The sequence below is a fragment of the Pristis pectinata genome, chromosome 7 (assembly GCF_009764475.1).
Source record: "Pristis pectinata isolate sPriPec2 chromosome 7, sPriPec2.1.pri, whole genome shotgun sequence".
In the NCBI taxonomy this organism is placed as follows: Eukaryota; Metazoa; Chordata; class Chondrichthyes; order Rhinopristiformes; family Pristidae; genus Pristis; species Pristis pectinata.
Genome location: NC_067411.1, coordinates 58,106,988 through 58,131,271, shown reverse-complemented (window position 1 = coordinate 58,131,271; position 24,284 = coordinate 58,106,988). Strand labels below are relative to the sequence as shown.

At 44.6% G+C, this 24,284-nt stretch overlaps 1 protein-coding gene across 1 annotated transcript; it reads right to left on the bottom strand.

Annotated features, from left to right (window-relative positions):
* Positions 1-1,522: 1,522 nt before the first annotated feature.
* LOC127572207 (zinc finger and BTB domain-containing protein 5) lies at positions 1,523-24,244 on the bottom strand. The gene is made up of 2 exons (XM_052019140.1): positions 24,035-24,244; positions 1,523-3,938 (listed from the first exon to the last, which is right to left on the bottom strand). Exon 2 carries the CDS (start codon positions 3,932-3,934, stop codon positions 1,892-1,894), a length of 2,043 nt encoding a protein of 680 aa, XP_051875100.1. The 5' UTR covers positions 3,935-3,938; positions 24,035-24,244; the 3' UTR covers positions 1,523-1,891.
* Positions 24,245-24,284: the final 40 nt, after the last annotated feature.

Below are 24,284 nucleotides of genomic sequence, written 5' to 3'. Positions count from 1 at the left end.
AAGAAAATTGTGTATTCAGAGAATTTTGGGTGAATTAATGCCAGTCTTCAGATTTCAGAAACCAGCAGAGACACTACAGGCATCCATAAACTGTTGACATAATATTCCAGAAAACTCTTGCACTTGGAAGTGTACTGTGAAATTTGGATTACAAGTGACATTATTAGTCACTTTCTTATTTGAATGATAAACTTAGGAAATATTATACAACTTTACACCCTCTTTGAACAGTCTGATTTTGTGGTTTTAGGAGGACAGGACTCGGTAAAATTAACAATGAAAAGGGTTACAATGAACGGAACTTCTCCATTCAAGTTTCTAAGACGGACACAGAAAATACTTTACCTGCCTGCATCTAGTATTACAAATTACACTATGACAAACTGATCCACACAAAGCACTAGCTGGTATTTTGGAAAGGACTACTGTTATCTCAAATGTAGAGACAGTGAGAACAAAGGAAGCTTGAGAGCAGCAGGAAAGCCATGGAAACAGGAACTAAGAACCTACAGGAAGAGATCAGGGAGTTAGAAGATCCCATTGAAATAACTTTTATTGCAGCCAATGGCCTCTTACAATTTACATCTATGCTTCTTCAACAGAGTAAGGATGTAAATTTTCTCTGGCAAGCTATTCTGTCCAATCCCTATTTGTGCTCCAATGCATTAGGGTTCAGCATTCTCCCAGTGCATTGCCATCTACTCTGTCCATTTCCTATCTACTCTGTCCATTTCTGTGATAGTGCTTTATTGTCCAAGTGATGCTTTGTCTTCATTGGCATTGCCCTAATCCTCTCCATGCTCTCCACTTACTTTACATAAAAGGGAAACACTAGGACAGGGACTAATAAATAATATCTGAAAAAGTCAGATCAGCGGTTGTTACTACTCATGGAGAAAGTTAATGTATGCCATCAGTATATCACAATAATAATGTTCGAGAAAGAATGTTTTTGTGCATTACATTATGCACTGGGTTCACCCTACAATTGAGTCAAATCAAGTCTGCTTTAAACGATACACTGCATTAACAGCACAGGATGGAGCTTTCCTTGCATCTCCACATTCCAAGAGCTTTAGCTCTATGTTTCTATTTACCCACGACAATTAAGAAAAGTTATTGTCAAATTCTGGAAATTCTGGCTGTCAGCCAGAGCCCCATCAGGAACTGGGTTCATTTCACCTGATCAAAACAATTCCAAAAGGCAATTCTCTTCATTCATAACACAGCTTTCATAATATCTTTCTCTCCACAGAAACTACCTGACCTGCTGAGTATTTCCAGCATTTTGTGATATTTTTCAAAATTTCCAGCATCTGAAGCATTTTAATTTTCGACCAGAATATCTTTTATGGATTTGGAAGATCAACATATGGTCAATGCTGATTATTATTTGTCCTGTCCTCCTGCACAATGACATAATTAGTAAAGGCTTGTTCACCAGTAGATAGTGAGATTCAAACCTTCCTTCTACTCCCCCAACCCTCCCACCCCACATAAATACATAGATAGATAATCACTAGTCAACATTATTCAGCCTACAGGTCTCCTTTGCTTCTTGATTTATACATCTTCTAGATAAAGCACAAGCTATACTTTCAGAAAATACACAAACAGACAATTCTGTGCTAATCACTTTGCAGATTTTGGTTAGTCAGCAACTACTGAAATAAAATAGCTGAACAGCATAGAAAAGTGCAGTACATATATTTTACAGTTACTAAATTCTACAAAATTTAATTTGCCCTGAACTCGGCACCTTACTGACACTTTGCTGTTAATTGCAAATTAAAAGTCTGTTTTCATCTTGTTCACCTTACAAGAGCTCCTTTTTTAAAAAAAAGTCAGCACCCTTTACAGCAGCAAATACAAAGTATGCTGAATGTCTATCTCAAAGTAGAGTACTTGGCAAGTTGCTGCCATGCCATCTCAAGCAGGTGGTTTTAGAATGCTTGTATAAGTGACTCGATTGACTGAATCTTTTGCCACATTTTAAACATGCATAGGGCTTCTCTCCAGTGTGAACACGAATGTGTTTCTTGCAATCCGTTAACGTTAAAAATGTCTTGCAGCAAATTTTACAAGCATATTTACGGGCACCTTCCACCACCAATACATTGTGTTCTGACATGGCTTTCTTACACTTTGAAAGTACATCTGCAGATGCCCGTGTCAGCTGCGGAGGGCCTGACTGCAAAGAATGATTATTTTCAAAAGTAGAAGAGGTACTATTTAATATTCGGACCTGAGAAGTAGAGCCAGCGTCTTGTGATCCAGAACCTCCATCGCCAACAGAGGTCACTATGGGCATTTTTGGGGCAATGCGGCGATAACCTGGGAAATTACTGGCTCCTCCTCGTGATGAAATGATTGATTGTCTGGAAAGTGAATGCAATCCAGAGCTGGGCCTGGGAAATTCCAATCTGAATGGTTCTCCCCCAGTTTTGTACTCTGAAGACTGCCCACATGATAGGCCCAACAAGTCCTGCATAGGTCGCATGAAATGAGAATCAGTATTGTCATTAAAGGGATTCTCCATTCGAGTTGCTACCATTGTTGAATTGACACCAGCAGAAACACTAGACACTGGGCTCATTAAGTAAGTAGCTTCACTCTCCATTCTACCATCACTTGTTGTGTTCGGAAGGTTGTCATCTGCATTTTGGCCCCCACTGAAGCTGCTTGTTCGGTTCTTATTCAAAAAGGTGGAAATATGAAAGGGAGCTTTTGTGTCTGTGTTTGCAGATTCTAGAATGTGTATGTCAGTGACCCTGTCTGTACTAGATTGAGGATCAGAAAAACTTCGGTCACTGCTCTCTGGACTAAGCTCCAGTTTTTCTGCACTAGGCATTCCTCCTTCCACCTCCACTGACTCACTACCTTCAGCCTGTGAAGCAGCATCACTCGTCTCGTCTTGAGGATCAGGTGAACTCAGTGGTTCAGCCTTCACAACAATTCGGACCTGTTCCTCATTTCCATTTATGTGAAGTTCTGTAGTCTCAGAATGAAAATCTGATTTCTCATTTGCAGACTCTTGGTTGAAACCAGTTTCGATGTGACTTGCTTGAGAAGCCACAGATACTTGTGAATGGCTTACTCCTTTGTCTGACTGACTGGGCACCTGATTATCTTCTGGTGTGCTAAAGGCCTGCTCAAAAATCATAGCATTTTCCACCTGGTTTTCAACACTTGTATCAGTTTTTGAGCCATCTCCCAATTTCAGGGAGTCTGGTGTAAACAGTTCCTCACAAGTATGTACCACAGCTTGCCCATTGTCTGATGTCCCTTCAGTGATGATAGATTCATCCATGGAAGGTCTTATCCTTTGCTTTGATCTTTCATCAGGAATGGCTTTCCTTTTCTGCAGACGCCTGACAGGAAACGCAGTCGACTGATCCTCCAAGTGGTGGCGCAGCGATGAGTTCACACCAACTTGCTCATCCATCGTCTGACTGGAGCTGAGGGCAGAATTTACTAAGCTCAAACCTAGCTGCTGAAGCAGAAACGACCTCTGCATACGAGCATTTTGTTCTTGAAGCCTTTCACTTGTAGGGGACATAGGTACAGTCCTGGTTGTTAAGTAATGTTTGCAAGCCTTCACCACAGAATTCAGGTGGAGGTGGGAAGCTGCTAAAAGCACGTCCATGACATTACTCTCTCCCAGCATTAGCGTGGATGTGTACATCATTTCAACAAGGGCCGCAAAAGCCTCTGCCGTGACCACTTCACTGTCAAGCTGAACCATGTTCAGTGATTGATCAGTCTCAGGGACAGTAAAGAGAGCTCGAAAGTGGGTGCTGCATGCTGCAAGCACAGAGCGATGAGCTTTGAAATGTCGGCTCCCAACAACAATCACACAGTCACAGAGTTGTCCATGTAGTCGCTGATAGTTCAGCTGCTGAAAAACTTGCTCAAAGTGCCCTGGAAAATCCATGATCCTATTAAAACAGGAAAAAAAAAGGGTATAATTGTTTTTTCCAACTGCAGCAATCCTGATTTCCAGGGAAATAACATTTTCTATAGCTGCAAACAAGCCTTTAGGCATCATCTACCTGCTTGCAATTAGCAAATAACAATGTGAAATAACTTAAAGAATGGTCTTCTCCTAGAGTATTTTTATAAAAACACAATGTAATCATAGCATTTACTTAATCATTCCATTCATGCACTAAGTTTTAAAAACTGTTCCATTATTGACAGTAGCTATTATTTGCAATAGAGAGCCACACACACAAATAGCAGATTTCTGACATCTGATCAATCACTAGTTGAAGTGATAAAGGAAATAAAACTAATCCAATTCTCTCTTTCACAGAAAATAATTTCAGTTTCTGCATTAGTAAGGCTGTATCTATGAATTCTAACTTCAAAAAGCTGGATCTTCAAATGGGTACTTCCCCCAGTGGGCTGAAAGGCCACTGCTGTATTGCTCTGTGACCCAATTATACTGCACAAGGGGTCTTGGACATTTCTGACAGAACCCTGTACATATTCTCAATCTGGACTTGTTCATGTGCACACAGGTAGCTCCACACACCTCCACAAAGTAAAAAAAAATTAATTTCTATCTAGACATTACAAATCTAAATACATGCAATATATCACATATTTTTAAACTTTGCATTTTAAACTTCTAATACAGCACAACAGCAGCTGCATGCAGTTAGCAAATATGCTGCAAAACCTTCTCTTCACAGCAGTCATATTAGTGACTCCAAACTGTCAATCCCTCAGAAAATCAGCAGAATTACACAGCACATCTGGACTTTTCATGGAACAAAGTATCAGTTAGCCTGGGGGCAACATATGCAACTGGACTGTTGGTCAAGTATGAACCACTGATGACAGAAAAAAAAGGCAGTAATGGGCCAGTCTCTGCTGCTTAAACAATACCTGTTTTTTAAAAAAAAATAACCAAAATTGACAAAATATCTAAAATGTGCACAGAAATGAAATACTGCAGAGGGATTACCCACTAATGACTTGTGGAGCATACAATTTCCTCTTGAACATAATTCAGAGGCTAGAATCTCTATACAAAAGGATTTTCTGTTCGTCATGCCATTGTCTCCTTTTGTTTTGAAAGTGTCCAAATAATTCCACTACTGACTACCCATTTATTCTCTCCAAGTTTATTTACAATTGTGATATAGCCTCCACAACCCTCCTGCATAAAGAATTCCAGAGATTCACCGCTTTTCCTTTCCAAGAAATGACCTCTCCTTATCTCGTAACCATGACCCTTGCTTGAAACTCTTAGGATCTTATACCTTTCAATAAGGTCACCCCTCATTTTTCTGAACTCCAAAGAATAAAGATCCAATCTCTAGCTACTCATGATAGTGCAACCCTCTCATCTCATAAAACAGCCTAATGACTCTTCTGGACTGCCTCCATTATTAATCTCTCTTTTCTTAAATAAAGGAGACCAAAGCTGTTCATAGTACTTCAGCTGTGACCTCATCAACACCCTGTACAACTGTAACAATGCTTCTATTTTAAAAACACCAACACCCAGCAATAAAGGCCAATATGCCTTTATCCTTGTGAATTACTGACACTGCATGATAACTTTGTTTCATGCATAAGAACACAAAGTTTCTCTGTACTTCACTCATTTGCAGTCTCTCTCCATTTACACGTCTTTTTAATTCCTCCTACCAAAGTGCATGACATCACACATTAAACTTCATTTACCAAGTTTTTGCCCAGTTGCAGAGTAAAATCACGCTCATTGCAATGTGTCTTCCATCCATTTTTGTGTCATCAGTAAACTTGGATACCTTACACTGCCCCCTCCTCTAATTCAATAACATAGATATAAATAATTGAAAGCCGAGGACTGATCCATGGGGTACGTGACATATTCCATTTTTCCAGTTTGAAAAAAGTTATTCCTTCTATGCAATAACCAGTCTTCATTTCATGTTAGCACACTTCCTCCAATATCATGATCACTTTTATTGTGCACTAGCCTTTTATATGGAACCTTACAGAATGCCTTCTGGAAATCTAAATACACTAAGTTCCCCTCTATTGACTGCTTGTTATATCCTCAAAGAATAGCAAATTTGTCAAACATGACTTCTCTCATAGAACCATGAAGACTGGTTTTATTTCATTAAGCTTTTCTAAATGACTAGCTATTTCTTCTTTGACTAAAGACTCCAGCATCATCCCAACAACAGATGTTAAGCTAACTGTCCATTATTTTCTCTTTTTTTTAAGTCCCTCTTTTCTTTCTTGAACAAGGGTGTCACATTTCTGGTTTTCAAATCTGTTTGTATGCTCCCAGAGCTCAGAATTATGAAAATCTTCAAACAATGGCTCTACTAACTTTGCAATTATTTCATTTAAGACCCACGGATGCAGGCCATCACAGCCTGATGACTTGTCTGCCTTTGGTCCTAACAATTGTTCCAATACTTTTTCCCCCTCAAAAAAGGAATTGATGCAAGTTCATCCCTCCTATTTGAAAGTAGCCCATCTGTTATCCTGGGAATATTTATAGTATCCATGAAGACTGATACAAAGTATTAACTTATTTGCCATTTTCTTGTTTGCCATCTTTAATTCCCCAGTCTCACTCTCCCGGAGTCCCACATAATTCCTTGTTATACATCTACAAAAGCTCTCTTACTGTTTGTTTTGATATTACTTCCAGATTACTCTCAATCAATTTTCTCACCCCTTATTAGCTTTTTAGTCTTCTGCTACTGGTTCCTAAAAAAATAAATCCTCATCCTCTGGTTTATGACTAGCTTTTGCCACTTTATATCTCTAGTTTTTATTTAGTATTTCCCTTGACTTTTGTTAATAACGGATAGTTCATCTATCTCATTGGGATAAACTCTGAGAATTATGAAATAGCTGCTTATATATTTGCCACAACTCATTAACTGACCTTCCTTTAGCCTATTTTCCCAATCCGCTCAAAACAACTCTTCCTTCAAACCATTGTAATTGCCCTTATTTAGTTGAAGATACTGGTTTTGGACCCAAGGTGTTCCCTCTTAAACTGTATCTGAAATTCTACCATGTTCTGATTACTACTCCCCATAAGATCCTCAAGTACAAGATCTCTTGGTATTCTACCTCATTACACATGATGAAATCTAAACCAGCCTGTTCCTGGGTAGGTTCTGTAACATATTTCTCTAAGAAACAATCACTGATATATTCTACAAATTCCTTTTCCACAAGACCCTTACCAATTTGATTAGTGCAACCAACATGCGATTAAAATTACCCATAATTGCAGTTCTCTTCTTGAACGCCTTTGATTTTTCATTTATGCTTTGTCCTACTGAGGCAATATTTGAGACCTATAGACCTCTCCCAATTGTGCCTTTTCTTCCCCTTGCTATTCTTTATTTCCACCTAAACAGATACCACACCATGATCTGTGTCTACGTCATTACTCACCAGCACGAGATTCTTTTTTTTAACATCGCTACCCCATCTCCTTTCTTTTTAGACTGACGAATAACCTGGGACTTTGAACTCTCAGTCCTAGTCAACCTGCAGCCATGTGTCTGTAATAGCTATCAGAACAAACTCATTTGTGACTATTTGTGCCATCAACTCATCTAGCTTGTAACAAATGCCGTGTACATTCAGATAAAGTGCCTTAAACTTCAATTGTTTTTTTTCCCCCACTTATTTTTACTTTGGTTTCACTTTCTAGTGTATACTTTTCCTTACATTTTTCTGCACTTTCCAATCAAGCTTTGATTTTCATTCGCCCCCTCACCTCTCTGTGCCACCACTTCCTCATTTTATTTATTTATTAAGCTTCTTGTCACTTGCACCCTCCCTCACACTCTAATTAGTTTAAAGCCTGTCCACAACTCTTGTTATGTGATCCAAAAGGTCACTGACCACAGCATGGTTCAAATGAAGTCCATCCCAAAGAGCTCTCTTTTCCCACAACATTGATGCCCAATGCTCCACGATTTTGAACCCATTTCTCTCTCAATCTTTGAGCCATGTGTTTATTTCTCTAATCTCCAAATTGGCAGAGGATAAATAAAATTATCAACTTTTCGGTCCTGCTTTTCAAAATTTTGCCTTAAACTGCTCCTAATCCCTCAACAAAACCACTTTCTTAGTTCTAGCTATGTCATCAGCGCCCATGTGGACCACAGCAACCGGGCCCTGCCCTTCCCATTGCATTCCTGTCCAAGTAAGAAACAACCTTAGCCTTGGGACTGGGCATGCAACACAAACTACAGTACTTGTCTTTACCACAGAGAACAGTCAGTCATACATCATGGTGGGTCAAAAGGACAGTTTCTGAGTCTGTACCAACTATTAAAATCAAAAACCCTTTTACATTTTATTTTCCCCACATTCCCATCAATGCCCCTCCCCAGATTCTACTACATACTAGGGTCAATTTACTGCAGCTAATTAAACTACCAACCCTCTACCTTGAGTGGGAGGAAACCAACACACCCAGGAAAAATCCATACTATCATAGAAAGCACCTGAGAATCAGGATTGAAAGCGGGTCACCAAGCTATGAAACAGCAGCTCTACTGGCTGTGCAACAGCACATGTTCCTTAACTATGCTATCTCTGCAATGACCATATTTCTCTCTCCCTCCCACCACCCAACTTGAATGGCATGGTGCTATGGACAGTTTGCACATACTATATCTCCATCCTTGTCCACACAGAGCTGTTAAATAAGAGTAAGCGCCAAGGTTTCTCTTGAGCTACCCACTGAATCCCTCTATGTGTCTCTTTTGCAGTCACACCCTCTTATCCTTGACCACTGATTAACTTCAAGATAATTAATCTGAAGGGTTGACTGCCTCCTGGAACACAGGGTCCAGGAAACAATCCCACTCCCTGATGTGTCACAACATCCATGGTCTGGACTCCAGCTCAATCAATTCAGAGTTGAAATTCCTCAGGTAGCAAACGCTGTCTAAAGATACGGTTAGCGTGGTTATAATGGGACCCTCATTCCCACAGGTTGAAACTACAACACATCAAGTGCCCAGCCTGTTAAATTTTCTTTTCAATTAATTTGTTTGAATTTATTTTAAACATGTACTCACTACACTGTACTGACATACAGCAATTTAAATCTCTTAACCAATCAGAAGGAACTGAAATACCCACCAATCACCCACTTGCTGTCCTGTGATGTCACACATTGGCACTGACAGGCAGGAACAGGTAGTGACTGGGCCTGTGCCACTCCCCTCACCCAGAATCCCACTTTTTTTTCCACAACCATACAGTCTATCAATCTCTTAAGAATATTTAAACATCCTACTGAAATCTCCAATAACTCTTCTGCAAAAGAAAAAAAATCCCAAATTCGTCAATCTCTTATAGTAATCATTATAGTAAACCTCTGCAAATTCTCCAAGGCTTTAATATTCCTCTGAAAATGTGGTATTAAAATAGGACAATAGTCCATCTAGTGATCTTTAAGGGTTAATGTTTCTGTACATAAGCAAATATTATACTATGTTACTTTACAGCCTTTTTAATTTGCCTGTCACCTTCAAAGATTTGTATGCAAGAACCCAAAGGCTCCTCTGTTCCAGCAAATTACAAGAAGATTGTGAATGAATTATTCACACAAATCTATATGCTGCATGCCACAAATGTTATGTATGCCAATGTCAAAAGGCAAGACAACTGCAATTTTAAAAATAACTACCAAGTTGCCAAAAATACCAGATTTGGATATTTATTCTAGCCTGCTTTCTAGCACTTTTTTTTTAAAACTTGGCTTAAACCATCAAGTAATTCCACCACTGATTCATTATGCTCAAAATAAAATCTGCATTTTCCCTTTCACAATCAATGTCACTCACTGCAGAAGCACACTGGCCTTTGCCACTTCTAGCAGTGTCTAATTCCAGAGTTCCAGTTTCATACTTGAAGAATGGCTAAACATGCTAATTGTTCAGTGTTGACTGATGACTAAACTATACTCAGATCATGTCACAAATTATACTGTGCATGATAATAAGACTTGTAAGCTATTTCCCTCACCATTTTCTCCATCTATAATCTTTGACACAGCCGAGGACACCATTCTCATCAACACCATCATCATGCAGCTAAGTGAGACCCAACCTGCTTATTTCCATTCATACCCGTTCAGTTATTGCTCAAGAATTATCTGCAATGCTTGTGGGGAAGCAAGAACCCAGTTTGTCATCTCTGGGGTCTCTTAAAGATTGAACTTTGAATTACCACCCTCAGCAGCTTCCAATTTCTCATCTACATGCCACCCTCTGCAACATCAAACAACGTATCAGGTTATAAATACAATCTGACAGCACCCTGGTCTATCTATCTCAATACCATTTTGCTCAATAGCTTCAGTACTTCCAATCTGTCACAATGCTTCTTTGATATCCAAAGCCTGAGAAGCAGAAATTTACTCCATCCAAATATTGGAGCAGAAAAGCAATTATTTTCAGTCTGCCAAAACTCTGCCTTTTGTTTCACACTTCTATCTCCATAATATGGTCAAATTTGCCTCTGCCCCAGCTTGTCTGCTGTGCAACACCTGCTGAGTAAAAGCTGCATTCCTAGTTTCTGAAAAATGCAAAAGTACCATGTACAAAATCAAAGAGGAGAAACCAACTGCAGCTACTGATTGCTATTATTCATCAGCTTCCGACAATTATAATTAGTACATACGATGCTTATCTATTTATGTCTAATAGACAAGTTAATTCCAGCTTTCTTTCACTTTTGGGGGCTGGTGTTTCATTTTATTACCATTCACTTCTAGCAATTTCACTTTGCAACAAATGTTCATGTTTATTCTGTGCCTTTTAACCATCTCACTTTAAATTACCAAACATCATGCTGTAGGTCCTACACAGGCCTTCTCCCAGTAACTTGATGATCGTGCTCTTGTACAGATCTCTTAAGTTTCTTGGTCTAGGCTGCCAATTTCCACCCTGCTCTCATCTTCACATGGTCTATTTCCAACCCTTCCCTTCCTTGAGTTTTCTATCTCCAATATGGGATGCCACAGCAACCAATTCACATTAGAAGCCCACAGATCCCCACAGTTATCTTGACTACACCTCCTCCCATCATGCTCCCTGCAAGAACTTCATTCCATTCTCCTATTTTTCCTGGCTCTGTTGCATCTCTTCAGATGAAGACACTTTCCACATCAGTGCTTGAGGTATCTCCACCACAGACAAGAGGCTCTCACCAGCTTCAATGAAATGATATCCTCAAATAGATCTTTCTGTATTCCAAAGGGACCGGTCACTCCATAATTTCCTGATTCACTGTTCTATTTCCATCAACTTCCTTTTTCATTGCAATATGCAATCTCAGGAGACTTAATACCTGTCCTTTTGACTCATCCCTTCCATACAGATTAGATGCCATTAAATAGCTTTCACCAGTCTTTCAATCCACACCAATCTGCATCATCTACTCTCTCTTGGTCTTGTCCCTATCAATGACATTCCCTTTATTCTCTCCAACCCTCCCCTTTCTCTGCAACTTAATACATGGTTGTTTTCTAATGTTTTCTAGATCTAATGAAAGGACATCAACCTGAAACATTAGTTCTGCTTTTCTTTCTCCAATGGTACCTAACTAGTATTTTGTGCTTTCATTTCAGATTTCCAACAGCTATACTTTTGGGCTTTTTTGATCATGATATGTGTCTCTAACCATAATCAGCACCTCTATTCATGCTCACTTCAAAAAGTAGCTTTCATAGCCACCAACAACTCTAAGGAGCTGACACCAAATGTCAAATTCATTATGGGAACAAAATATAAATAAAAGTAACACTGAACCAGCAATACAACTATTGCAGAATATACAACTGTGATTACTTTGTTTTCTGTGACAGCAACAAATCAATGAGATTATTGTTTCTTCTAAGCTCCTAATGTGATGTTTCTCAGTCATAATCTGCTTCTCATCTCAGAAACTATGACCAGAAACATTCTAAATCTCTGATATATCTACTGGAACAATAGCATGATTTGCTGTTCCTCTTATGTGCCTGATTATCAGATCAGGCAATTGTAAGGCAAAGAATATTTTCAAGGACCAAGCTTAAAACATTTGAAAATTTGCAAACTTTGTTAACTTTGAAGATTCCTATTGAGCTAATGTCCAATCATTCATAGCTCAAAAGATCCATAACTTTATTTAGATGGTATGAAAATCCAGAAACAGAAGATGAATGTATTCATTCAGAACCACAGGTACACACAAAGGAAGAATGTGATATAACAGTATTCTCCTCGAGAGAGGAATTAATTAATATTAGTATAAATCTGTCATTAAAACATATTGCCTCCCAAGTTTCATCAAAGCTCTCATGTAATGAAGAACAGCTTAGCTTTCCTTTCAAAAGTCTATACTGTAATTTAAATGAAAATATTGATACTTTACCCTGTAACGGAAATCATTATCTGTTTTGCTTATTAGAAAGAAGTCATCTCATTTTCTTAAATTGGGAACTTGAATCAATCAGTATTAGTATTTTGTAGCACCTTCAATGCCAAATATCCCAATGCATGTTAAAGGAGTATCATCAGACACTTTTGGATTGGTAAGTGACAGATCAAAGGTAACTTTTAATAAGAGATGTAAAGCTGAGGTTTAAGGAGGCAATTACAGAGCATAGGGCAGAGGCAGCTGAAGGCATGGCTGAAAATATCAGAGCAATTCAAATCAGAAGCACAAGAGGCCAGAAATGGAAGACCACAAAATTAGACGGTTATGGAGACAGTGGTGGTAGTTACAAATTGGTACAGAGATTATGGGGAGACAAGGCCTCAGGAAATGAGTGAGAAAGGTAAAGCATTTTGAAGTCAGGGACAGTGTGTGATTTGGAGTGAAACTTTCAGGGGAAACATGCAAATAGTGATGTTCCCAGGCACCTTTCCTTTTGGTGGTACAGTCACAGGTTCAGAAGACACAGTCAAAGTACTCTAACAAGTTGCTGCAGGATATTTTGTGGATGGTTTATACTGTCCCCATGATATATTAGTGAAGGAGACAGTGAATGTTTAGGTTGGTGGATAGGGAGCCAATCAAGCAGACTGCTTTATCCTGGATAGTGCTGCATATCTTGTGTGTCGATGAATGTGCTCATCAAGGCAAACAGAAGTGTCCTGATCTGTGCCTTGTGGATGTGGAAGAGCTTTGGAATGTCAAGTGGTGAGTCGTTAACAAGAAAGCCAGCCTCAGATGTGCTTTTTTTTTGTCACAATATTTATGGAGGTGGTCCAGTGGAATTTTGGTGCAATGGTGACCCAACCCCCCCCCCCCCCCATCTCTGCAACACGGTGCCCAGAATTCTCCACAATACTTCAGTTGATCTCATCAAATCAGTGTCCTACAAAAGCTTTGGTGTAACATCCTTTGTCTTCTATTTTATACTTCTATTTATAAAGCAAAAGATCCAGAAAAAATTGTTTAACTTGTCCTGACACATTCAATAACTTGTGTACATATACGCCCAAGTCCTTGCTCCTACATTTTATTTATAAAAAATGTATCATTTAACATATATTAGTTTATGGGGTCCTGATCATTCCCCGGTCTTCAATCCCTCAAACCCGATTTAAGCACACTTGGTAGATAATTGGCTTAGCTACCCATTACCATATCTGGGTGAACCAAATCAACTGCCATCAGATCATGCTCATCTCTGCCAAAATCATTCAATATTCCAAGATTGCACTGGCATAGTTTCACCTCTACCAAACATTCAAACTTCCAACAAGTGCAAGGACATTGTAACCTTGTATACATCTTTCTCATAATGATAAAGACCATCTGTTGAGCCCTTTTGTTACACATTAAGCCATCTTTCTTAGAGCTAAGATGTCACAGTCTCAGGGCAAGAGGAGGTTTGCCATTTGGATCAGAGCTGAAAAGAAATTTCTTTACTCAAGATGATGTTAGCATTTAGAGTTCGCTACCAGACAATTGTGGATACTCAGACTGAGTATCTTCAAGACTAAAAATAGCAGAGTTCTGGCTGTTAAGACAATCAAAGGATATAGGAACCATGCAGAAGTCTGAAGCTGATGTAGAAGTGCTTGTAGAGAAAGTCCTGCCTTCGTATTGAGGACATGCTCTATTTTGTTATGTGGCAGTACATGCATGGTAAAGGGAATTAACTCAGAACAGATCTGGAAGCTCAAAACTAGGTATCTATAAGGTGCCTCAAACCAGCCTAATGAACCCACAATACAAGTCTACTTGTTGGCTAAACAACAAAATACCACGTAGAGCTAAGCAATTTCACAGCCATGGATCAGATCGAAGCTGTGCGGCCTTACCATATCTGCCAGGAATGGTGGTGGACAGTTAAGCAGCTAATGCGTGGAGGAAGCTCCAAGTAATTCCTATCCTTGAGGATTGCAAGGCCCTGCACGTGGTGAAGACCGAAGCATTTGCAACCACATTTAGCCAGAAGTGTCAAACAGATGATTCATCTCAGCTTCCTCCCAAGTTCCCCACCATCCCAGAGCCAATTTGATTCGTTCCATGTAATATCAAGAAATGGTTGAGTGTAATGGATACAGCAGAGACAATTGAACCAAGTAACTGAGCTATAGTACTGAAGACCTGTGCTCTAGAACTAGCTGCTCCTCTAGCCAAGTTGTTCCAGTAAAGTTTTAACACTAGCATCTACCCAACATTGTGGAAAATTGCCTGGTTCACAAAAAGCAGGACAAATCCAACGTGATTAATTATTGCCCCATTCACCTGCTCTCAATCATCAGCACTCGGCAGCACTGTGCCAGAGACTTGGATTTCATGCTGACTTTGGGTTCTATGTGGAGTTTGCATGTTCTCCCTGAGACTGCATGGGTTTCTTCTGGGTGCTCTAGTTTCCGCCCACATCCCAAAGAGTGCAGGCCAGTACAAATTGGCCACTACAAATTGCCCCTAGTGTGTAGGTGAATGGTGAAATCTGGGAGAAATTGACAGAACGTTGGGAGAATGGGATTAGTGAAGGAATAGCATTAAGTGGGTGGCTGATGATCAGCATGGACTCAGTGGACCAAAGGGCCTGTTTCCATGCTGTATGAAAGGTATTATCGACGGAAGCATTTATGCTCTTAAGAAGCATTCACTTATTCCAAATAGAACTCCCCAACTAAGTCCAACTGTGCCCTTACCTCTGCCCTTTGACTTGCAACTCACCAACCTCCCTTCCAAAGCTTTGATACCAGCTGGGACAGCTGACTTGCGATAATGGACCTCCTTCACAGATGGGAGATGTGTAGATGATTTCAGATGAGACATTAAAATGACATGAGTTTTAAAGTCCCTTGGCACTATTTTGAAGAGAAGGGGCATTACTCCTGGTGTCCAGGTCAATATTGTCCCTCACTTGATATTACTAAAACCGTTGCACCGCTGATGGTCAAACCTTGTAATGAATAAATTGACTTCATAAATATTTTATTGACTATAAAGCACAATGGAACATCCTAAAAAAAGTGTTACAAAAACAAGTCTTAATTTCCAGATAGTTTGTGTCCATGTATAAATAAAACAAACTATGCAAATACAACTTGAAAAGCAAAAGAATAGGCAATTTTAAAACTTGATTATTTCCTTGAAGACATGAAGGGTTAAGCCAACTCCCTCTCTTAGACAGTCCCTAAGTGTTGAACAAGATTCCAACTCCACTTCTGAGGAACGGAAGATGCCCGTGCATGAACTTTTATTTAACATAGCTGGTGCGCAATGGCCAACTCACATGACAGACAATAGACAAGGTCTTGGTCTGAAGGCAAAGGTGACAGGAGACTACGCTCTGATGTAGACTTAGCATATTGAAGCAAATGGACACATACAGATACATATTCCTGATTATCTTTTTCCTCCTGCCCCTCCCTAGCCGTACCTCCCTGACCATGATTCCTCTCCCTTCAGCCCACACTCCTTCAGTCTCCTTACTTGTCTCCCCTCCCTCACAGTTCCCTGCCCCTTAAGACACCCTCTTAACTAGTAGTCCCTTTCCCTTTACGTCCAAAATCTCTGCCTACCACCCAAACCCTAGTTTTCCCCTCCCCTACTCTCAGAGACCAATGCTACTTGCCCCTTCTCTTTCATTACCTTATTTCTGATCACCCTTACCAAAAATCCCCTCCAACCCCAATTCCCAGCAACCTTACTACCCAAGCCCAGACCCCCTCCTACACAGCGTCTTCCAGAATACGTCAGGAATACCTTCAACAGCCCACCACTGCCAGATATCAGCTGATCAGTCTTCCAGAGCTCTGCAAACTTTCTTTTTAAAACTCAAGAATTTTAAAACATGATAGTTCATGTTCACAAATGGCTCTCAATGCACAGGCGCAGCGCGGGCAACTTAAAAAAGCAAACAGCCTATAGAGCGGGCAGCAGAGTGAGAGGGAGCAGAGTGGTCGGGCTTTGGCTCAAGGGGCTTCGGCGTGAAGGGGCAAGGAGGGTAAGTAGGTAAAGGTAAGGTTTACCTGTTGTCTATTATAGATTTGTAGGTGGGATTGACTAGGGGGAAAAGAGGTAGTTAGATGGAGGACACGGTCATATGCTGCAGCTGTTTGACGTGGGAACTCGTGGACCTTGCTGCGGTCCAGGATGGCCACATCTGCAGTAAGTGCTTGAGGCTGGAGGAACTTTGGCTCAGAGTTGATGAGCTGGAGTCACAGCTACAAACACTGCGCAGCGTAAGGGAGGGAGAGAGTTATGCAGACACGGTCCATCAGGAGACAGTCACCCCCTCCTTAGAGCAGGTACATCTGAGGTTCAGGAAGCAGATAGAATGGTGACTGTCAGGGGAGGGAAGAGGAAGAAGTCGTCAGGCAGGCAGACAGAGCAGGGAACCCCGGAGGCTGTTCCCCTCAGAAACAGGTTTTCCGCCTTGGAGACTGTTGAGGGGGATGACCTGCAGGGGCCTAGCTACAGTAACCAGGTCTCTGGCACTGGGACTGGTACTGCTGCTCAGAAGGGAAGGGTGGGAAAGAGACATGCAGTAGTGATAAGGGACTCGATAGTCAGGGAAACAGATAGGAGGTTCTGTGGCAGTGAGCATGAATCCTGGATCGTATGTTGCCTCCCAGGTGCCAGGGTCCGGGATGTCACTGATCGGGTCCACAGGATTCTTGAGCGGGAGGGAGAGCAGCCAGAAGTTGTGGTCCATGTTGGCACCAACGACATAGGTAGGAAGGGGGATGAGGTCCTGAAGAGAGAGTTCAGGGAGCTAGGCAGAAGACTGAGGAACAGGAACTCAAGGGTAGCAATCTCAGGATTGCTGCCGGTGCCACGTGATAGTGAAGGCAGGAACAGGAGGTGGTGGCAGATAAATGCGTGGCTGAGAAGTTGGTGCAGGAGTGAGGGTTTTAGATTTCTGGATCATTGGGATCTCTTCTCGGGAAGGTGGGACCTGTACAGAGAGGACGGGTTACACCCGAACCAGAAGGGGGCCAATATCCTTGCGGCTAGGTTTGCTAGGGTGGTTCGGGAGGGTTTAAACTAGTTTGTGAGGGGGAAGGGAACCGGAGGAGTAGGTCAGAGGAAGAAGGGGATGGGGAAAAGTTAGATCAAACAGGTAGAGAGGCTTTGGGGAAGGAGAAGCAGAATGCAGGCTATAAAAGTAGTAAGGTAGATGGACTGAAGTGTGTTTACTTAAATGCAAGAAGCATCAGGAATAAGGGAGATGAACTGAGGGCTTGGACAAGTATGGGGGACTATGATATTGTGGCTATTACTGAGACGTGGCTGACGTCAGGGCAGGAGTGGATATTGAATATTCCTGGTGTTCGGTGTTTTAAGAGGGATAGGGAAGGGGGGGAGAAGAGGAGGAGGGGTGGCGATACTGGTCAAGGACACTGTTACGGCTGCAGAAAGGATGGATGTTGTAGAAGGATCATCTCTAGAGTCCGTATGGGTGGAAGTAAGGAACAAGAAAGAAGCAGTCACTCTACTAGGAGTATTCTATAGTCCCCCCGGTAGCAGTAGAGATATAGAGGAGCAGATTGGCAGGCAGTGTTTGGAGAGAAGCAAAAATAACAGGGGTGTTATAATGGGAGACTTCAACTTCCCAAATATAGACTGGAACCTGCTTAGTGCCAAAGGTTAAGATGGGACAGAATTTGTTAAATGTGTCCAGGAGGGATTCCTGACGCAGTATGTCGACAGGCCGACTAGAGGGAATGCCATACTAGATCTAGTTTTAGGAAATGGACAGGTGAAGGATCTATTGGTGGGTGAGCATTTGGGGGACAGTGACCATTGTTCCATAACTTTTAAAATTGTCATGGACAGGGACAGGTGCAGAGAGGACAAGAAGGTATTTAATTGGGGAAGGGCAAAATATGAGGCTATAAGGAGAGAACTTGGGAGTGTAAATTGGGATGTCCTTTTTGAAGGGAAATGTACTATGGAGATGTGGTCGATGTTCAGGGATCTTATGCAGGATGTTAGGGATAAAGATGTCCCGGTGAGGCAGAGAAGGAATGGCAGGTTGAAGGAACCGTGGGTGACGAGAGAGGTGGAATGACTAGTTAGGGAGAAGGTAGCATACATAAGGTATAAGCAGCAAGGTTCAGACAGGGCCCGTGAGGAATATAGAGTAGCGAGGAAGGAACTTAAGAAAGGGCTGAGGAGAGCGAGAAGGGGACATGAAAAGGCTTTGGCGAGTAGGGTTAAGGAAAATCCCAAGGCCTTTTTCACGTATGTGAAGGGTAGGAGGATGGCTAGGGTAAGGGTAGGTCCGATTAAAGACAAAGGTGGGAGAATGTGCCTGGAGGCGGCGGAAGTGGGAGAAGTTCTCAATGAATACTTCTCTTCAGTATTCACCAAGGAGAGGGGTCTTGATGACGCGGAAGGGAGTGCTGGTAAGGGTAATGTTCTCGAGGTTGTAGATATCAAGAGAGAGGATGTGTTGAAGTTGTTAAATAATATCAAGACAGATAAATCTCCGGGGCCTGACGGGATATTCCCCAGGCTGCTTCGAGAGGCGAGGGAGGAAGTTGTTGAACCGCTGGTAAGGATCTTTGAGTCCTCGTTGTCCGCGGGGATGGTGCCGGAAGATTGGATGGTGGCGAATGTTGTCCCCTTGTTCAAAAAAGGTAGTAGGGATAGTCCAGGGAATTACAGACCGGTGAGTCTCACGTCTGTGGTGGGTAAGCTGTTAGAAAGGATTCTAAGGGATAGGATCTATGAACACCTAGAGAATCATGGACTGATTAGGGACAGCCAGCATGGCTTTGTGAAGGGAAGATCTTGCCTCACAAGCCTGATAGAGTTCTTTGAGGAGGTGACGAGGAAGATTGATGAGGGTAGTGCGGTGGATGTGGTCTATATGGATTTTAGTAAGGTGTTTGATAAGGTTCCTCATGGTAGGCTTCTTCAGAAGGTCAGAGGCCAAGGGATCCAGGGAAGCTTGGCTGTGTGGATTAGGAATTGGCTTGCCTGTAGAAAGCAGAGGGTTGTGGTGGAGGGAGAGCCCTCAGATTGGAGGGCAGTGACTAGTGGTGTCCCACAGGGATCGGTTCTGGGACCTCTACCTTTTGTGATATTTATAGATGACTTAGATAAGGGGGTGGAAGGCTGGGTTAGTAAGTTTGCGGACGACACTAAGATCGGCGGTGTTGTGGATAGTGTGGAGGGCTGTTGGAGCTTACAGAGGGATATTGATAGGATGCAGAGCTGGGCTGACAAGTGGCAGATGGAGTTCAATCCGGAGAAGTGTGAGGTGGTACACTTTGGAAGGACAAACTCCAGGGCAGAGTACAAGGTAAATGGCAAGGTACTTGGCAGTGTAGAGGAGCAGAGGGATCTGGGGGTTCATATTCACAGTTCACTGAAAGTTGCCTCACAGGTGGATAGAGCAGTTAAGGCGGCCTATGGGATGTTAGCTTTCATAAATTGTGGGATTGAGTTTAGGAGCCGCGAAGTGATGATGCAGCTTTACAAAACTCTAGTTAGACCACACTTAGAGTACTGTGTTCAGTTCTGGTCGCTGCATTATAGGAAGGATGTGGAGGCGTTGGAGAGGGTGCAGAGGAGATTTACCAGGATACTGCCTGGATTAGAGTGTATGGAATATGAGGAGAGGCTTAAGGTGCTAGGGCTTTATTCACTGGAAAGGAGGAGGATGAGAGGAGACATGATAGAGGTATATAAAATATTGAGAGGAATAGATAGAGTAGACAGCCAGCGCCTCCTTCCCAGGGCACCAACACTCAAGACAAGAGGGCATGGCTTTAAGGTTATGGGTGGGAAGTTCAGGGGAGATGTCAGGGGGAGGTTTTTCACCCAGAGAGTGGTTGGTTTATGGAATGCACTGCCTGGGGTGGTGGTGGAGGCAGATACATTGGACAGGTTCAAGAGTTTGTTGGATAGGCACATGGAGGAATGTGGGATAGAGGGATATGCAGGAGGAAAGGGTTAGATAGTGTGAGGGTGGTTTGATGGACAGCACAACATGGTGGGCTGAAGGGCCTGTTTTGTGCTGTATGGTTCTATGGTTGACACTAAGACTGGTGTACAAAAAACTAACAAAATACATGCAGAATGCCAACATATTCTGACATGTCTACACTGCAACCTTTCACTAATCTGACCTATTTTGAAATTTAACAGCAAAGGCTGCTTTTAATAAAAAAAATTCTTTTCTCCCATTCCAGAGTTCACTTATGAAAAACATTATGGAAAACAAACATTAATACTGTTTAACTGGCCACAAGGAAGTTCGTGGAAACAGTCCAGAGATATTTCTGGAAACTACCATCCAGCTTTTCATGTATCAACATGGCTGACGCTCGGGAAATCAGCACGTGGAGCATCACAGGCATGCAGCCATTACTTACATTTCTGGCTTACAGAATAGGCTTTAGTATGCTGTCCGAAACAACTTTCTTAAATTAACCTTCCTGTCCACAACCCAAAATATTTCAAAACTATTTTGAATTAGAAAAGATGTATAACATTGAAGACTGGTCACCTTCACTGATGCCGAGCTTCCCCATCTCAAGATTTAATTTGGAAAATGGTTACTGACCAGGGCACAAAAGACAAATAATACCAGAGAGGCAAGCCTGGAATCATAGGAGAGGGGGACAGAATTAGTTGAAAATGTGAATGAAAAATTTAGCTGCATCATCAGGAAGATCTTCACACTGTCTGCCAAAATTACATTCAAAAAGATTCTCAGATTAAGGAATAAGGCAAATGAGGTCATTTGTGGGGAAAACACTTCCAGCAGAAGGTACTCTGAGTAACTTTTAAAGAAAACCCGTGTAGCTCTTATTTCATAATAAATGCTATAGATTTTGTTTCAATGAAAGAAGCCACTCTTTTGACAGGAGAAAAAGGAAATCCACTGATAAACACACTCTCCAACATTACTCCGACTGGAAGGTAATTGAACTAGAAAAATATTGCATCCACATCCCAATTAGCAAACTGCAGTATTAAGAACAAAGCCACTCGATGGCACTGTTCAGGTTTTATTCCAAGGCAAGTAGTGAACTGTAGACTTTAAGCATTACTTTCAAAAGGCCAATGATTAACCAAATTATCACCAAATGCATTAAAAACTGAGAGAAAGTAACTTGACTGTTCCATGCACTAAGCCACCTGAACAAATTTAGATCGACTCTTCAGGCTTCTCCTTAACACACTTAAACATAAATCAGAACGTATTGGCCACAATAATAACCAGATAGTAACTATTATTATAAAGCCACTGCAACTACTGTAACCTCAATAACCACCTAAATGCACAGTAGTGTACTTCCCCCAATATTGTGCACTCTAATTTTGTTTAGTAATCTTGTGTGGCACTTTATCAAGGACCTTCCTAAAGCCCAAATACACAACATAACTGGTTTATCTTTATCTATTTTGCTAGTTACCTCAAAAAAATTCCAACTGATTTGTCAAATTTGGTTTCTTTCATATTAGCTCTGAACAATTTTTAAATGCCCTCTTGCCATTTCTTTAAATAAGATTCCAGTACTTTCACTGTTGCTGACATCTGACCCACTATTCCAATAATTTGCTCTTTTCTCTCATCTCCTTTTCTTAAATGGTGGGATTACGCTTGCTTGCAACCTTCCAATCCCTGGAAATTGTTCAAGAATCCATGGAATTTTGAAAAATGACAACCAATGCAATCCACTAACACCAGAGCAATCTCTTTCAAATCCTGAAGATGCAAGACATTAGGTCCTAGGGATGTATCACCTGTCAATCTCATTAATTTTTCCAAGACTAATTTTTCACTAATACAAATTTCTTTTGAGTTCCTCACCGTGCAGTGGGGGTGGGGAGAAGATCTGAGGGGGAGGTGGGGGAAGAAGGAAGAAGCTCGAGGAAGAAAGGACTGGGGAGACGGGGACGGGGGGGGGGGAAGGTGGTGGATGCGTGGTGTGTGGATGGCACTGCATGGGGGGGGGGGGGGGGGGGAGATGTTACGGACAGAAAGCGGCTGGCCGGGAGCCGAGAAGCCCAGTGGGGGAGGCGACCGGCCGGGGAGGGGGGAGGGGAGTGGGGGAGGCGACCGGCCGGGGAGGGGACCGGCCAGGGAGGGGGGGTTCAGGCCGGGGTTAGTGGGGTTGGGCCAGGGAGGGGGGAGGCGACCGGCCGGGGAGGGGGGGCCGGGGTGGGGTTCGGGCCGCGGGCCGGGGTGGTGGGGGGAGGGGTTCAGGCCGGGGTTGGTGGGGGTCGGGCCGGGCCGGGGTGGGGTTGGGGGGGGGGGTGTCGGGCCGGGCCGGGGTGGGGTTGGGGGGGGGTGTCGGGCCGGGCCGGGGTGGGGTGGGGGGGGGGGGGGTGTCGGGCCGGGCCGGGGTGGGGTGGGGGGGGGGGGGTGGCGGGCCGGGCCGGGGTGGGGTTGGGGGGGGGGGTGTCGGGCCGGGCCGGGGTGGGGTTGGGGGGGGGTGTCGGGCCGGGCCGGGGTGGGGTTGGGGGGGGGGTGCCGGGCCGGGGTGGGGTGGGGTGGGGGGTGTCGGGCCGGGCCGGGGTGGGGTTGGGGGGGGGGGTGTCGGGCCGGGCCGGGGTTGGGGGGGTGTCGGGCCGGGCCGGGGTGGGGTGGGGTTGGGGGGGGGGTGTCGGGCCGGGCCGGGGTGGGGTTGGGGGGGGGTGTCGGGCCGGGCCGGGGTGGGGTTGGGGGGGGGGTGTCGGGCCGGGGTGGGGGGTGTCGGGCCGGGCCGGGGTGGGGTTGGGGGGGGGTGTCGGGCCGGGCCGGGGTTGGGGGGGGGGGTGTCGGGCCGGGGTGGGGTTGGGTCGGGCCGGGGTGGGGTTGGGGGGGGGGGTCGGGCCGGGGTGGGGTTGGGGGGGGGGTCGGGCCGGGGGGGGGTTGGGGGGGGGGGTCGGGCCGGGGTGGGGTTGGGGGGGGGTCGGGCCGGGGTGGGGTTGGGGGGGGGGGTCGGGCCGGGGTGGGGTTGGGGGGGTCGGGCCGGGGTGGGGTTGGGTGGGGGGGTCGGGCCGGGGTGGGGTTGGGGGGGGGGTCGGGCCGGGGTGGGGTTGGGGGGGGGGGGTCGGGCCGGGGTGGGGTTGGGGGGGGGGGGTCGGGCCGGGGTGGGGTTGGGAGGGGGGTGGTGTTCGGGCCAGGGGCCGAAGGGTGGGGGGTGTTCGGGCCGGGGGGGTGGTGTTCGGGCCGGGGGGGCCCGGGCCGGGGGTGGGGGGGTGGTGTTCGGGCCGGGGGAAGGGTGGTGTTCGGGCCGGGAGAAGCCCGGGCCGGGGGGGGGGGTGGTGTTCGGGCCGGGGGAAGCCCGGGCCGGGGGGGGGGGTGGTGTTCGGGCCGGGGGGGGGGTGGTGTTCGGGCCGGGGGGGCCCGGGCCGGGGGGGGTGGTGTTCGGGCCGGGGGGGCGGGGTGTTCGGGCCGGGGGGGCGGGGGAGGGGTGGTGTTCGGGCCGGGTGGGGGGTGGTGTTCGCGCCGGGGGGGTGGTGTTCGCGCCGGGGGCCGGGGAGGTTCGGGCCGGGGTACCGGCAGGTTGGTGCTCGCGCCCCTCATTGTGCGTTCGCCGCGCACGCGCGCCGCCCGAACAAACTCTACCTGTGCCGCGCGCCGCTTCCTCCCGCGTTGTTGCAGAAAGCGGCCGGAGCGCGGGAAGCCGGCGGCCGGCTGGGAGCGGCCGGGATGTAGGCCCGGAGCCCGCGGGTCGCCTGCCACAGGCCCGAGCTCCAGCCCTGGTGTCGCCGCGAATGAGAACGGCAACGGGCACCACTTTCTCCTCCCCATCGGCCTCTGACAAACTGTCACCTCTCACCCGGAACCGGAAACTACCGTGTCCTGGATTGACGTG